Source organism: Melanotaenia boesemani, chromosome 19 (assembly GCF_017639745.1).
Source record: "Melanotaenia boesemani isolate fMelBoe1 chromosome 19, fMelBoe1.pri, whole genome shotgun sequence".
NCBI lineage: Eukaryota > Metazoa > Chordata > Actinopteri > Atheriniformes > Melanotaeniidae > Melanotaenia > Melanotaenia boesemani.
In genome coordinates, this window is record NC_055700.1 from 19,442,233 (window position 1) to 19,459,202 (window position 16,970).

At 37.5% G+C, this 16,970-nt stretch overlaps 1 protein-coding gene across 2 annotated transcripts in view; it reads left to right on the forward strand.

The window, feature by feature from the left end:
• LOC121630003 (poly [ADP-ribose] polymerase tankyrase-1) overlaps positions 1-16,970 on the forward strand; it is a 77,012-nt gene that overhangs the window by 48,770 nt on the left and 11,272 nt on the right. For both annotated transcript variants that reach the window (XM_041970020.1, XM_041970021.1), the window contains 11 exons: positions 335-401; positions 667-853; positions 3,902-4,023; positions 4,113-4,204; positions 4,901-4,979; positions 5,319-5,490; positions 7,199-7,278; positions 8,811-8,956; positions 9,087-9,252; positions 12,834-13,053; positions 15,503-15,612. In XM_041970020.1, coding sequence (XP_041825954.1) covers positions 335-401; positions 667-853; positions 3,902-4,023; positions 4,113-4,204; positions 4,901-4,979; positions 5,319-5,490; positions 7,199-7,278; positions 8,811-8,956; positions 9,087-9,252; positions 12,834-13,053; positions 15,503-15,612 — 1,441 coding nt within the window. The remainder of the gene's footprint in view (positions 1-334; positions 402-666; positions 854-3,901; positions 4,024-4,112; positions 4,205-4,900; positions 4,980-5,318; positions 5,491-7,198; positions 7,279-8,810; positions 8,957-9,086; positions 9,253-12,833; positions 13,054-15,502; positions 15,613-16,970) is intronic.

Consider the following 16,970-nt stretch of genomic DNA (forward strand, 5'->3'; position numbering starts at 1 on the left):
AAGATAAATTACACATCAGTTTCACTCTGGGAGTTTTTGTCATATATTATCGTATACTGGATCTGTAAGAATGGTCAAACTAAAATTAAGCTCAGAAGTTAGTAGGAAAATATGTTCTTGTTTCAGTGTTTAAAACTTTGATTGTCCATATAAAAACACAGAAATTAGTCAACACAGCATTACAGAACTATTGGCAGATTTGTTTTAATTGAGCATTACAATAAAAACATTGAGAAAGAAAACAAAAAATTGCTAAGTTTGATTTAAATTGATATTTCAGTTTTTTTTTGTTTTTTTTTTGTGTGTGTTTTTTTTTCTGTTTGCCCCCCTGCAGTGGTCTGGTGCCTCTACACAACGCCTGTTCTTATGGACACTATGAAGTAACTGAGCTGCTACTAAAGGTACAAACACCCACCGGAGCTAGTTCAGTATTTATAGAAGCAGTGGCAATAACCACTAATGAATGTGATAATATTTCTTGCTAACAGGAAAATGGAAGTGGGCTCTTTAGAGAGCTGACTTCAACTGCTTTGTTATTACATTAACAACTATTTACACGCATCCAAACATACACCACACTGACTCTCCACTCAGTTTTGTTCAGACTAATAGATATCAGGTTATTTTAAACAAACGTTGATGTCTCCTTTTGTCCCGCCTCCCCAGCATGGAGCTTGTGTGAATGCCATGGATCTGTGGCAGTTCACCCCTCTGCATGAAGCGGCGTCTAAAAACCGTGTTGAGGTCTGCTCTCTGCTGCTGAGCCACGGGGCCGACCCGACCCTGCTCAACTGCCACAGCAAGAGCTCTGTGGACATGGCGCCCACTCCTGAGCTGAAGGAGAGACTAACATGTGAGTATGACTCTTCATTTACATAAAACGCAGCTGCAGGGTACCGCACTGCTTAATGTCATGCTGCTGAATTACTGAACATGGTGTTTTAGGATAGATGTTTTAATTTTGTTTTGTTTTGTTTTGTGTTTTTTTTTTTACCGAAGTTTTGCTTTGAAGAGTTAGAATATGACACATTTGTGAATTTCTGTATTTTTTGACAAGGAAAGACTTTTTTTCTGGAGCACAAAACAAATGAATTACTAGTGTTAAGAGAGACATGTACAAACATCTAATAAGCCAGCAGTTCAGCTTGCTTCAAAGGCTGCTCAGCACCAAATAATGTCTTATCTGTTTGAAACACTGTGGAAAGGACATCACGGTTAAAGACTTTGCAAGCTAAGAAATCCAAATTCTTGTTTGTGAAAGTTCCTTATGCCTAAAAAAACACTTTATACTGAATGTCTGTCAGACAGAGTGTAGAAACGGCTGCTCGTATAACTCAGATGCTGTAGAAAAAAGGCCCTTGCACATAATATTTGGGGAATATATTTATTTAGAGATTTGATATATATTTACCCTCTGAGAGGCATTATATATAAATATAGGGGTGGGACTCGATTAAAAACAATCAATTTAATTAGAGGCTTTGTAATTAATTAATCATTATTAATATTAATAAACTGCATTTTAATTGCATAACAATATTTGCCCCAATAAGCAACATTTTTTATCCAAAACTGAACAGACCCAAAGTTAAAAGTGCCATTTTAAGTACTTTAACTGTTCTCTGATTAAGAGTCTACAATATATTAAGGTACTTTTACCTTTTAAAATGTTTTCGTCCACACTCTTTATTAACATTAGTATTTGATGGTAAGCAAGGGTGGGATCAACTAGTGTCAACTAGCGTTTCTGTTTTCAATTCATGCTAGCAGAGATGAACATCTCATCGGTGGGATGGGCCTGCTGCAGTTTCCGCGGCTCATTGAGAAGTAAATTGTACGTTCTTTCACGTCAGTCTCCAAAAGTCCCCGGTAACACCAAAAAAGTTCCTAGATTTGTCGCTAGTTGAATTTTTTTTAAATATCGCTGCTAGAAGCGTCTGAAAACTCGCTAAATATAGCGCCAAATTTGCTAAATTGTTGCCCGAGCTCTGACGTGTGCACCAGTCTAATTGGTGCAGGTTGGCAGGTCTGATCTATTAAAATGCTGCCACATTTTTTTTTCTTGAAAAATGAACTTTTTGTTTCGAATTGGAGTGGGAAAAAGTACAGAAAAGGACCCCTTAACCGTTGCTTTTGTGGGCCGTATGGACAATTTGATGACCCTTTTTCTTGAAACAAATAAAGCCCATCTAAATGGAAATCACAGTGTTAGGATCAGTGGGAGGAATTGGGATTGGGCTCAAGACTTTCTATATTCAGCTGAAATTACTGTAGTGTCCAGTTTCCTCTAGTTTGACATCATTTTATAACACTGTATTGTAATTTTCTTTCTAGTGGTTTTTAGATAACACTTAATTGCTATGAGTCACATGTATAACTCCTGCCTTCGAATTTTATTCCAGCAGCAGTCCACCCGTGCTTCCCAATGTGAGGACCAAAATGGTTTTTATGAGCTTTCAACTCAAATTTCCAGAGCTTCCTATTTTGTTTTGATCCTGATTCAGTTTTCATTGTTTATGTGCAGTTAAATGTCACATCTGATGATATATATACTAGTTATATAAAACTGACTGAGTAGTATTCATCATGCACACTCATTAGTGTATTCTAGTGCACATAATGTAGAGTTATGATTACAAATTATTAAGTTAATTTAGTTAAAACGGAACAATTTCACTTTGCTGAAATCCCCCAAGTTACAACAGACCCAGTAAGTCTTTATCCTGTCAGGAAGCCCTTTGCAAATCTTAAAAAAAATAAAAAAAACAAGAACACTCAACACTCTTATTGCCGCCCTTGTTTTTCTAGCAAAACTCAAATGTTAGATGAATCACACACCATCTAAAACGTATAGACCACGGGATGAGTATTAATGAGAGTGGCTCATTGAAACATCTTGTTTGATCTCTGTGGGACATTTGCTGCAGACTTATCCCACATAAATACAGGATGACATTTTTAGGTTTTTATTCAGAGTATTTGTGTATGTGTGTGTGTGTTTTTTTAATACACAACATAAATCCGTTAAGCTTGCAGCTGTCTTGAATACAACCATGAAAAATAAGTTTTGGTAGAAGATGAGAAAATCATTTTATACTTAAAGAGTCTGATTTGTTTTGATAGCTGAGACAGAAATGAAAGAAAGATTGAAAATCAAAGCTTTTAACTACTCAGTAAACCCCCTCATGTTTGTTTCTAAACTTCAGTTTTTGTATGAAATGAAGCAACAAGATGCATCATTTTGTAATGAATTAAGAAATTGTGGTGGAATTTATTAAGATGATTACTTTTTTAAGCTTTTGGATAACCCGTTCCCGTTATTTCCAAAAGTTTATACTAAACTGACTTCTGTTGTCAGCAATATAAAGTGGTCAAGCAATTAAGTTAAGAGTAAACAAACTATATGTGTTTTTTTTGTGACAGTGCTGCAGCAACCAAGTTTCATACAAAGATTTACCTGCAGGGACTGCTTACTTGTCTCATTCACCTCTTGAATATTTAAGTTACTTCTTTGATTCTTCTCTTTCTGAAGACATTTATCTGTGAGATTATAAATGCATCAAAGCTGCAGTTCAGTCTCTTTATTCTCTTCAATGAACTCCTTTTGTCCAGCATGAAATGTTGAAGCAAAAGCAATTTGTTGTGTGTAATTTTCACTCCTGTGGGGATAATCACTTATTTCCACTCCAACTCAAGCACCATGTGTCGTTAGATATTTGGTTCAAAACAAAATTATGACTTTCTTTCTGTCGGGTCATTGAGCTGCAGGGTCAGTGGTAATGAGTTGCAAGATTTTTTAACTTTTGGATTTGCAAGAATTCTGTAAAGATGAGCTCTAAATCTATCGGTCCTCAATGGTCCTGAAAATACTGACATTTTCTGTTTTTATGTTTATGTTTAGATGAATTTAAGGGCCACTCGCTGCTTCAAGCAGCTCGAGAAGCCGATATGGCCAAGGCTAAGAAGACCTTGGCTCTGGAGATCATCAACTTTAAACACCCCCACACGCATGAAACGGCACTGGTAAGATAAACACCCATTCTGCACAGCATTGTGCAGTGTTGCAGAATTTCTTAATCTGCTGTTTCTCTGTCTGTACATGTGTGTGTTAGCATTGTGCAGTAGCATCGCCTCACCCCAAACGGAAACAGGTCACGGAGCTGCTGTTAAGGAAGGGTGCCAATGTCAACGAGAAGAATAAGGAGTGAGTGCTCTTTTCACCTGCATGCATTATTCATAAACAGCAAAGGACAAAATTAGATGAATGCAGGAGCTGATTTATGTTGGAGGTGGAAATCATTTTGTTGATGGGGTGGACCGTCTGTTGCTAGTCCAAGCTTTTAATTAAAGATTGGCCTGTGTAAGCACCAAACAAAGTTATGAAGTAGTTTAATTTTATTTTCATGTTTTTATGTACTCATAACTTACGACAGTATGGTTGTAAGAAAGATGTTGCATCATGTGGGTCTCTGTTCTCTTCTTCTTCTGTACCACTCAAAGCCACTGGTAGCTCCACTTAAGGATTCAATCATTGGAAAGTTTTGCTGAAGTAAAGTTGATTAGGAAGAGACTTATGGTCATAACTTGTGTTTTTTTTTCCCCAAAAAAATTAAGCTTGTTTTTGGAGCAGCTGATAATACAGGAAGTTGGGGTTTTGTTTGTTTATACATGCATTATTTATGTTTGTCCGTCAGCAAGGTTATTCAGAAACTACTAAGTAGGTGCAGAGGAAGAGCAAAGTCTCCTGTTAGCACTGCATGATAGGATGTTTGCCTTAATGGGGGCTATGCCGCTGTAAGTGAGACTCTTTGTAAGGTTTCGTCTCAGTTAAGGTTTGTATTTAAATGTACAAATTAATTTTTATCTGTGTTTACATCTGCTTTTTCTCTGCTGTTTGCAGTTTCATGACTCCTCTCCATGTGGCAGCAGAACGGGCTCATAATGATATTATGGAAGTTTTACAGAAACATGGGGCAAAGGTAAACTCCTGAGTTTTTACATAGATTATATAACTTCATTGTAGTGTCCATCATCCTCTGTGTTAGCTTGTTTATTCGTTATTCTTTATTTATACTCTTCCATTTTCATACTTTGTCATGTTTCTTCTGTAAATCTACTTTTTAAATCACATGTCCATAAGCTGCATTTTTTTTTCTCATGTGCAGTCTTTATAAGACGTATGCAACTTGATTTAAGTATTTTATTGTTGCTTGTCTCATCACAGTGCTTCTTTGAATAAAACCGATTTACAAGTGGATCAGCTGATCTAGTGTAAGGATACTCTCAGGAATCCTGATGCTAGACATTTTTGTTCACAGGTGAACGCCCTCGACACGCTGGGTCAAACGGCGTTGCACCGTGCAGCGTTGGCAGGCCACATTCAAACCTGCAGGCTGTTGCTAGGATACGGGGCAGACGCCTCACTGGTGTCCCTGCAGGGCTTCACCGCCGCTCAGATGGGAAACGAAGCTGTTCAGCAAATACTCAATGGTACACTCGCTTTTGTGTGTGTGTGGTGTGTGGAGTGTGTGGGTGGGTGCTGAATATGCAGATGTGTAGGTGTGTTGTGAAGCAGCTGCGTATGGTGGGATTAACTCCCAATTGTTTTCTAAAGGTCAATATTGATATTTTGCAGACTGAATGTTCAGATAGGTAAACAGATTTTGAAGCAGAGTGAGTCGACTCACTTGCTCAGTTTTTTGCAGCAGCCCTGTGTGCATTCACATCCACAAACACACAAAGCACACTGTAACTTAGAAATAAATGTATAATTAGAAGCACTCCCCTCTTGAGAAAATAATTAAACAGGATCCTAATAACAAGGGCCTGATCTCACACTTTTACAACTGGTTAGCACAAGGCTGTAGTGAGACTTCAACAAACAGACTTCAAACATGGTGCAAAGATTTAAAAGAAACTGTCATTAAAGATGAATGGAAAAATCTCAGAGACTAACTACTAACACCAGTTTAAAACTGTTACAATATAACCGGCTAATGCAGACATACATTAGCCCTGTCAAACTAAATAAATACAGTAATAATATACCAGACACATGTTCTAAATGTAATTACGAGCAAGGGACATTTATACATTGTGTTTGGGAATGAAAAAAATACATTTTTTGGAAAGAGGCGTTTAATAAAATTAGGATAATTTTATCCATTAACGTTCCATTGGATCCAAATTTGATGTTGATGCATTGGTACCCAACCAATCTAAAACTGAGACTATACCAGAGCAAGCTAGTTGATTTGGCCATAATACAAGCAAAATGGGCAAAAGGTACTGTTTTTGAAAAAAAGGGGTTCCCTTAATATTAGCACATGGATAAAACTAATGGCACAATGCAAATAAATAAAAATAATAACAAACAAATTAAAGAATAATATGATATTATATGATCAAATTTGGAAATCATTTAACTCATTTATAGGTCAGGCAGATGCCAGGGAATTTATAGATGAAGGAATCATAGAATAGGACATTTAAATACAATTAAGAGTCAGAAATGGAGGAAAGTTAAGAAAATCTGATATCTCCTTGTCTTATTTATTTATACATACATGTGGGGTGTTTAGGTTGATGTAATAAAAATTCTGGCATTTTAATGTTAACAATTGTTGACGTGATTGGAAAATAAAAAATAAAACACAAAGAAATATGTTAAAAAAAATTAAAAAGGCCTCCGGGACTTTCAGAGATTTCCTGAAAATTTCATTAAAATCTGTCCATAACTTTTTGAGTTATGTTGCCAACAAACAGACAGACAGCTGAATGCATGACTATTATTAATAATTAAAAGTAATCATTTTTATTTGACTTATTGACTTACAATTTTTGTGCATTTAAGGTCACATCTGTACATCTATCCCAGATATAATATTAGATCATATAAAATGTAAAATGACAGTAGCTTTGTTAACTGGAGGAAGAAGAAAAACTATTTAATATTGACTTATTTATTTTTACCACTGTGTAATAACTAAGGAAAAGAAATGTTTGATTCTTGTTGTTTGACAGTATCTTCAAACAAACTGTGCTTAAGCAGTTCAGAAACTTTATGTGGATATATGAGGAGAAGAGAAAACAGAAATATGCATTTTTTTTGAGGACAAATTTACCCTAGTTTTATTTTTTTCCTTCCTCACTGATGCATGTCACGTGTCTCCACTGTTCTCCTGTGTTTGCTCTGCAGAGAACATCCCTGTGAGAAACTCTGATGTGGACTACAGACTCCTGGAAGCTGCTAAAGCTGGAGACCTGGACACAGTCAAGGTAGTTTGTTTGAATTTTTTGTACATTTTACTACCAACAGTGGAATTTGGTCACTTAAGATTTTTGATGAACCCAACTCATTCAGTGTGGTCATCCTGGCAAATGTCTTTAGGCTGTGAGTATCATAGCGAAATCTTTAGCAAAAATTTCCAAATGAAGTTTAACAGCTTAGGAATTAAAGACTGCTCGTTTGCTATCAGAGATGGTACTGAAAGCTTTAAATAAAAGAGAACTAATGGTCCATTCTTCTACAAACAATCACATCTCCTCTAGTTGAAGCCTGGAAATGGACCTGAATAAAACTATTTCAAAGAACACAGTTTCTGTAGCTTTGGTGTGTTTAACGGCACTAATCAGGGGAAATAATTAGCTCTAAGACTGCAGAAATTAAATTTTAATTGCCTCATTTAAAGCTGAAAATTTGGGATCCAGAAATATGCATGTAAAACTTGATGTCCCATTCTTAACTAAGAATGCCTACGGCACAAATACTAATATATTAAACAGCAACCCTGAGAACCGTGGCCTGTATGAAAACTTTAATAGAATTAATTATGTACCAACAAAGACTTACTTCAGTATAAATGTTAATGAAAAGCAGAAAAACAAAGCATCCTGACCTTTGCGACTGGCCTTTCTTCTCTCACGGAGTCTCAGTCATAGTGAGTTGCTAAATGTCGGCAGGATATTGTTTGCTGCGGTAAAAATCAAATCTCTCTCCTCATGACTGTGGGAAAACTCTGCATCACATTTTGGTCCACCATTAGTAACAAATGTCAGGACGTGGTGGTACTGGACAGGGGTGTTTGGCGTGGAATAAAACCTGCTGTGATTTTCACCATCACTGACAGACAGGTGGTTATCTTGATGAGGAGGTTCTGTCTGTGTCTGAAGGGCGATGCCTTTGACAGGTTGGCACAGGATCATGGGGGAACAAGGGATGAGCTATGGTCTGGGTTTTTGTCAGGCTATTTTTACCTCATACCTTTAGCACAAACTCCGGTTAAAAGTTTGACAGGAGGTTGGAAGTACCACACAGGAGGCCTAGAGGAAGACCACAGCGGAGATTTATGAATGTTGTGAAAGAGGACTGAGGTTAGTTGGTGTAAGAAAAGAGGATGGAGAGTTAGATGGAGGCAGATGATTTAAAGGGAACAGCTGAAAAGGAAAAGAATAAGAAGATGATTATTTAAATTTTTTTTTTAAACTTAAGACAGAAAACATTTAATGTAATCTGACACAAGCAACACTTTAAAAGACTAAAAACCTTCCATCTGTTCTGGATACAGTAGCTGTGAAGACATTCAAATCAAACAACAAATGCCATCCTTGCAAGTTTGTTATGGGTGTAATATAATGTTTAGCATGCACAGAAGAAGAGTTTCCTGTGATCATCTTAAAATCTACTGTTTTTCTTAATTGGAACAAGGAAAATATTGTACAGTTGAAAGCTTTTTCATGGACAGCTGTGCCAGTTCGATTCATACTCTTGATTTTATTTTTGTTTTAATCTGTCCCTGGTGTCTCTGCAGTCGTTGTGTACAGCTCAGAATGTGAATTGTCGAGATCTGGAGGGACGCCACTCCACTCCTCTTCACTTTGCTGCTGGCTACAACAGAGTGTCGGTGGTTGAATACCTGTTGCACCATGGGGCTGACGTCCATGCTAAGGATAAAGGGTGAGACGCCTAATTCATGGTGCCTTGTTTGTTTCCATACATCACACTTTGACAGTACTGGAATAAAGTTGTGTAATAAAATAGTTTTTGGATTAAATAAAATTCTGCATGTGACTATTTTCCTCTCCAGGGGTCTGGTTCCACTTCATAACGCCTGTTCATATGGTCACTATGAGGTAGCCGAGCTGTTGGTCAGACATGGCGCATCAGTCAACGTGGCCGATTTGTGGAAGTTTACGCCGCTCCATGAAGCTGCTGCAAAGGGCAAATACGAGATCTGCAAGCTGCTGCTGAAGGTTTGATTTAAACAGTCATTTGCCACCTAACAGTCACCTAACTTTTAGACCACATATGCCTGCGTGTGCCTTATTGGATCGTAAAGCTTCATCAGCGCCACCACCTCTACACTCCCTGAAATGCACAGATTTGAATCGTTTTCTGTAGTACCACTTAAAAAGGGCTTTTAACTGTCAGATCAGATGCAGATATTTGCCATAAACTTTGACTTAGCATGCTCTCTGTGAGTTTGCTGAAATGGAAAAAGCTGAAAATATCTGTTGTGTAACAGTGAATTGTCACATCTCTTTAAGCCTCAATGAATCCCACGAAATGATGCACTTTTCACATCTGAATGCATTTTAGTTTTTCCTATCACAAACACCTCCAGACAGGGTTACATCACCACTTTGTTGTTGCCATATGGGTCTGCATAAATTAATACTAGATCAACATAATCAAATACACACAGAATGCACACACACACACACACACACGCACACAGTGAACACAACACAAATGGAAGAGAAGTGAAATGCTAGACTGCGAGGGCGACCTAATCCAATCCCTAATCCCGTGTTGCATTTTGAGCATCAATAACATAATAAATAATCTAACGTAATAATGTAATGTAAAGTTTTCCTTGTTGTTAGTCACATATACACACTGCTAATTACAATGAGCTGTGTCCATGTCTTTATAAAGTTAAAGGACAAAGCACCACAAAAGAAGCACACACAGCAAAGCTCACAAGCAATGGAAGCTGCCATACTGCCAGAATCTGTCCAATCAAGAGACAGGAGTTGTGGTCAACTGAGGGGCTCACTAATGATTACCTTATAATATCATTTCAGATTCCTATTTTAATTCTAAACTAGAAGCACTCTGAGATCACAGACCTCCTCCAAGCCATGGGGTGACTGAGAAAAGACCCAAGCGCCCACCCAGTACCCCTTATATTTCTAACCTTTTGGTAACATATAATTTTGTTACTAACAGACCAACACACCACCGAAAATAATGCACATATATATTATTGGAGTTGGGAAAAATAGAAATGTAATATGTAGATGAAGGAGGTCCCCTTTAAAACAAACAGAATAGTACTAATCCCAGCATCCGTACAGGTAGTGCAACGCTTGTGTTTGAGGTGACAGCCGTGAAAGAGGAACATTTTACAAAAAAAAAAAAAACATGTCAAATATTCACCAGCTCCAAGGGACCTACTTTCTCCTGTTATATCATTGTCGATTGTTGTGTTTGGAGCTGTTGGTTCAGCAAAACAAGTAATTAGAAAATGCCACATCTCCCTCTGGGAAATTTTTTTTTTTTTAATTTTGTAATTTTTTAGACAAATTGACTGAATTAACTGAAAAGCAGTGGAGTCTGTAATGAAAACTGCACCGTTTAAGCAGTATGTCAGCATAGATGCTAAAGATCCTTAAGCTTCTTTTAGTGAGTTGAGGTTTTTGTTTCTGCAAGTAAAGCTCTCTGTTGAGTTGTTTTCAACACTATGGAACTTGACCAGCTTCTTTCTGGTAATGACTTCTTTACCTGTGTTAAGGAATGTGCTGTTTACTGTTTTGAGGAGAAAACTGAGCTTCTGTCACATATAATGTGTAATTACCTACTGACTATAATCAAACAAATTTTTACCAAAGTTACTTCAAGTTTCCACATGACCATAGATCAGTTTTAATATAAACTACCCTAAATAAAAGTAAATCCAAGCAGGACACAAAGGGTAAAAATCAGATATTTAGGAACTTTGCATTTAGACCAGAGGAAGAGTTAGAGCTCTCTTCCATCATCATCTAAATGGTGAGACCATGTTGCGTTTTGAAACTGCTCCTTTGACTTATTACGACGCTTGGTGTGTATTTTTCTGTCCTGTGATTTGAGGACTTGCTAAGCTGGGCCCAGTGGAGTCTTGTTAAGGTGTTTGAGTAGACTAGAGCTACTGTAGTGGATGAGCATGTGCCCAGGAACACCATCTGCCTCGACAGCTTGATTTGTCTCCAACATAAGGCAAGCTGTACATAGCGGGAGTTCGTTAAAAGTGATTGTTCGTCCTCGTCTTGTGTGAATTTCTTTTTGTTTTGTTTTTTTTTCTTCACTGCTATTGGAAAGCAGTTGTTCTCTGCCCCCTTCAGCATAACTGAAATTCAAGTTTAGTTGAGGTTAAGGCCTGTTACTTGTTTTTTTCATTACCGTTATCAATACATATGCAGCAGCTGAAGCGTTCCCTCAGTCTCAATGCGTAAACCTTGTGTGGCCGTATGTGAAGATAAATCCCAGTCAGCGCCTTCAAAGCAGCTCTGGAGTTCAGAGATAGAGCAGCTCCCTCAGGCCACGCTTCCACTGATCTGAGGGCTGCTTCTGCTCTTGGCAAGAACAAGTCTGAAGGAAAGGGTTAGAGACACAAACACGTGATCGATCATCCACAACGGAAGGAAGGTTTGATTTTTTTTTTTTTTTTTATATTTTTATTATTATTCTGACACTCTTATGAGAAAATTCTCACAGTGGGGACTTTTGGATGCATTCAAAGCATGTGATAGAGATTCTTGTAAACAGTCGGCAGCGCCTTTATTTCCACTTCAGCACACTCATGTTCTCCCACACTTTTGTGTTAGAGTGCGATGGCCTCAGGATGCCACTGTTCTATCTCTCCTCCAATAAACAATCCCAAAGTTCAGGTTTTGTCTGCATCCTCTGCTTCTGCTTGTTGTCAACTTTCTACTGTCCCCCTTTTTTTTCCAAATTTGAACTCAGAATAAGAATCTAATCCGTTTGCTCTTCAAATCCTGAGACTCTTTGTGTTTTACCATTTTCTATAGATATCAAAGCACATCATGAATCTTTTTTGCTATTAAATGTACAGACACCTAATTATTCAGGTGTCTGCAAACTTGGCTAATACAAATTTGTTTGTATCCCTCATTGGTACTTCCATTTCCCTGGATAAAGTATAAAATACTTAGAGAATGCAATTACAACAGCAGACGAGAATAAAATAAAGATTGAAAAGCAGGGAAGAAAACAGGATCAGAACAACTCTGAATCTAAACATGAGAGACGGATAGTGGACAGTTCTAAGCCACCAGTGGATACCCTGGGGAGTGGTCCCGCAACATCCAGTTTTAATGAGCGCATTATAAATCTCACAATGAAACGACGATTTAAAGCAAATCCTAGAAGACAGCTGAGCGATGGAAATGTCTGCTTTCCCTTCATCCCCTGGGTGTCTGCTGTTTTCCACTTCAGTGAGTGTCCTATCCTCGCCTCTCTGTGACTTATTTTCATTTCTCCCTCTCCTCCGCTCTCCTGTGAATTACTGCATCTCCATCTCACTGTCTCACCTGCCATCATCTCTTCCTGAGTTTAAGTGAAATGTTTCCACCAGGGTCGGAACCATTTGGGATTTACAAAGCTGATATTTGGTAGCGAAAGCAGCAGCATTTAGTCTTTTAGCTGATGTGCAAACACTTTCTGTGCTCATAAATTAGATGAATTTGTGCCCTGATGCACAGCATATTACATTTTTTCATTTTTCTTTCCTATTTATTTAACTCCTGTTCATTTGGCCTCCTCTTTCCAGCATGGAGCAGATCCGACCAAGAAGAATCGGGATGGGAACACACCTCTTGATCTGGTGAAAGATGGGGACACCGACATCCAGGACCTGCTGAGGGGAGATGCTGCACTGCTGGACGCTGCTAAAAAAGGGTGCCTGGCCAGGGTGCAGAAGTTGTGCAGCCCAGATAACATTAACTGCCGGGATACGCAGGGACGCAACTCCACTCCGCTGCACCTCGCAGGTAACATGACAGACAAAAACACACATCAACTACAGTCTGGGAAGGCTTGTTTTTAAAAATGTTATGTTTCAGTTATGCTAACCAAATGTGCAAAGAGAAGTGGAGATGCACCATATTATTGGCACATTATTGGTATTGCCCAATAATGGCTTCATAATTAAATATCAGATACCGGGCACTCCACTGATATACAGTAATTAAAGGATAAAATAACAGGCACTAGGAGAACATTACTGGGATATCGTATCAGTTATCAGCCGAATGAGTTGTAAAATATTGGCAAATTGGATATTGACCAAAACTCCAAGTATCGTCTAACCCTACAGATTAGAGTCAAAAGTTTTTAACAGAATGGATTTTACATGTGTGTTTTTATTACTCCATGAAAATCCCAAAATGCTCTGATACCCTCTAAAAAATCAATTTTCACCATGTTTGTAGGAATAACATGTTCTATAAATCATGCTATGAAAGATATATGAGCACAGTCTTGTGTAAGGAATCTTCAAAAATGTATCAAAGGACTCGTCCTGTGAACTTTGCTGGTGTGGAGGACAAGAAAATCTCGTTTTTATGAAATAGCTCTTAAAGATATGGATTTTAAAATCTCATACATTTTTATTGAAATATTAAAAGACAAAAAAAAGATGCAGCTTATACAGATATAGATATCACAGTGGAAGTTTTCCATGTGAGCATTACTACGTTAAGGTCGTCATTTTTTGTTGAGCTTTTTTCCTTTTTTAAACGTTTACAAAGATCAGGTGTGAAAACAAGGTTTTGCACATTTTTCAGCAGTATGCAGCTGAGTAGGTGCATCCTAGCTGAAGGACAACATAGAGAAAAGATTTTTCTGTGTCTGCTGTCCATGTGCAAACACAGTTTAGGTCCCTGAAAATGAATATTGTTGAAGCATACTTTGGAGAAGACAAATAAAAACACTGTGATTACTGTTCTGAAATGTTTACAGTTTAATGATGTTTCTATTTTTTTGCATGATTATTTTTGTAGCTTTAAAGGGTATCTGTTCCTTTGTCACTGATTTGTGATACAGTATTTGGATATTGACTACAAGCTTATCTTAACATCTGCTTTCCTAAAAGGGCCTGTAATCAGATTTAGTATGTTTGTGCAATTAGAAGCTGCAAAAATAAGTTTATTCCTTACAGCTGTTATCATATTATGTGCTGGATTTTGTCAATGTCTAGTAGACAAACACTGCAAATGGAGCAAAAACCTGAATGTGCATTTTAAATGGTTTTCTTTCCACAAGTCTGAAAGAAGACGTTATAAAAGAGAAATAGCCCGTGGTATGTTTTTGGCACCAATCACTCTGCCTCCAGTTTGTCTGTAGAAGCAGCTCTTTGATTTCTGGCACTGTGCAGCACAAAGAACAAGGAAGCAAACACATCAACACAACTCACAACTCAAGTCTGGAGGACGATCCCAGCTTCCTGACGGACAGGCTGGCTTGTAGAACTGCCAGAATATGTCTTCAACACGCCTGTCAGTCACCTAAATATGAGCTCCTTAATGTCATCAATTATCAGTTTTTATATTTGACTAAACTGGTGGTTGCATTTTGTGTACAGACATATTTTTATGGAAAAGTGAATGAGTGTTAAATCAGCTAAAGCTTTTTTGTCTTTGCTCACTTAACATCATGTGAGTCGAGACGCTTTGAGAAACTGGCCACTTATACTCTCTTTTTTACTTAAACTATTAACCAAATGCATGAATATTTATTTCTAAACATGTCCTAATTTACCAAATGATCCACATTTACATAACTACATCACTTATAGATAAGAATGGCTGCCCTAGAATAACATTGGATCTCACACCAGCTTTGTGCAGTTCGAAAGTCTTTAGTGCGTAGATAATGTTTTTGCCCTCGAGGGTACACAAACACTCTGTTATGTATATATTCAGAATCTGTAATCATTGTGACATCAGTTTCTAAGATAACAGAAACACCGTCCTGATGTAGCACCTCACAGGCTGGAACAAGCCCCAGCGTGCACATGCCTAATGAGATTCACGCTGGTATAAACACCCATAAATTAACACAAATGCACTCGCTTCTCTACACAAACCACAGGATGAACACAGAAACTGAAAGGGAACATTTAATCATGCTTAATTGTTTTTCTTTCTTAAAATTATAGTTTTAATTTATCCAAACGCAGTAACAGGCATATTTGTACGCTGCAAAGGAGTTTATGCAAACTGTATTAATAGTGCACTCTAACATTATCTAACGTTCACATAACAGTCGAGGTTTTGCAGTGTTTTCTCCCTGCAATGGAAAAGTTGAAGATGATATAACTGATATTCTGTATGTCTTTATCTTCAGTTTGTTCTCATTACCTGACTGTATTGTTGTTTTTTCTCTTTTCTTCCACATATTCTCCTCTCTGTCTCTCTCATCTGCTGTGGTGCTCTGTAGCTGGTTATAACAATCTGGAGGTGGCAGAGTACCTGTTGGAACATGGCGCTGACGTGAATGCACAGGATAAAGGAGGGTTGATACCTTTACATAATGCTGCATCATACGGAGTAAGACTCAAAAATATTCACCACTGACTCTGCATAATTAATAGCTATTTAATGCAATAAGGGATGTACTTTTCATTAAGAACTTTTTCTCCTCTTTTGCTATTTCCAGTTACTGATCCTGTGTAATTCCACTGAAAATAATTGTTTTATCCCTGCTGTGTTTTAATTCTGTGTCTAAATGATCTCAGATTGCTTAAACAAAATGTTGCATCTATATACAATACTGTGCAAAAGTCTTGACCCACCCCGTGTTTTTTTTTTATATCTTTCTTTTTAAAGAGCTAGACTTTCTTGTCATCTTTTAAAATGGTCTTGAGCATGTCCAGGTGTTCTGAAAGTCTCTGAAATTGATTTAAAATCTGATTCAGCACAGATATACAAGAGGAAGGAAGAGAGTCAAGAGTCAACATCAGACTGACTTTTACTGGCTAAAGAGAGCTTAGAGAAGAGACAGGATGCAAGAAAATGCTAAATTAGCCAAAGTGCGAAAATCAGACAACTTGGCAAAGAACTGATATAATTAGTATATTTAGACTTTTAGTTACAAGTAGCCTGTAACTAATTGTTCACATTTTTTTAGTTGCTTCCAGGAAAAAAAATACCCAACATGATACAGTTTGGCAGAATAAGGTGATATCTACGAGCAGTTAGGAAAAGCTCAATCTACTCTTCACTGAAGACTCATTAGAAATGGTTTTCATGGAAGGGTGGCTGTAAAGAGGCATTTCTTTGGGAAGAGAAACAGGACCATCCCCAAACAAAAGCTTTGAAATGCTCTCCAAGAAGCCTGTAGAACAATTATTGGAATAAGAAGAAATTACAAGAGAGATTGAGAAGATCCAGGCAATTTGGTCATTCCAAATATTGTGTTATAAGCTTGTTAGAGTTATAGAAACTTGCTTTGCTTTTAGATACTTGATTTCTATTTATTATTGCATGCTTTAATAGATCTCTCCAACTATTTTCTGTTTGTCTGGCAATACAAAATAAAAATGAGGGGTGGCTTAAGGCTGTTATTGAGACGTAATTTATTAAAACTCTTTTTTTCTAGTTATAGTCCAACAATATCAGCAGTCATATTGCATTATAAGTACCTTATTTTATAGGTCTCTGTAGAAATGTTCTGTTGTACAGTAAATCTAGAGTCCTCGGCTGTATTTGACTGGCACAGTTCTCAAATCTTGTCAGCATGCTGTTACTAAAAGAGTCATGAACACATGTTTGCATGAAAACTTAATGTGCTCTGCATTGTGGAAACAGACGCTTACACACTCTGGGGCATCTCCTGCTGCTACACAAAAACAAGTTGCATTGTGTTTGACACTGAGACATGAATCAGGGACAAACATGAAAGGAAA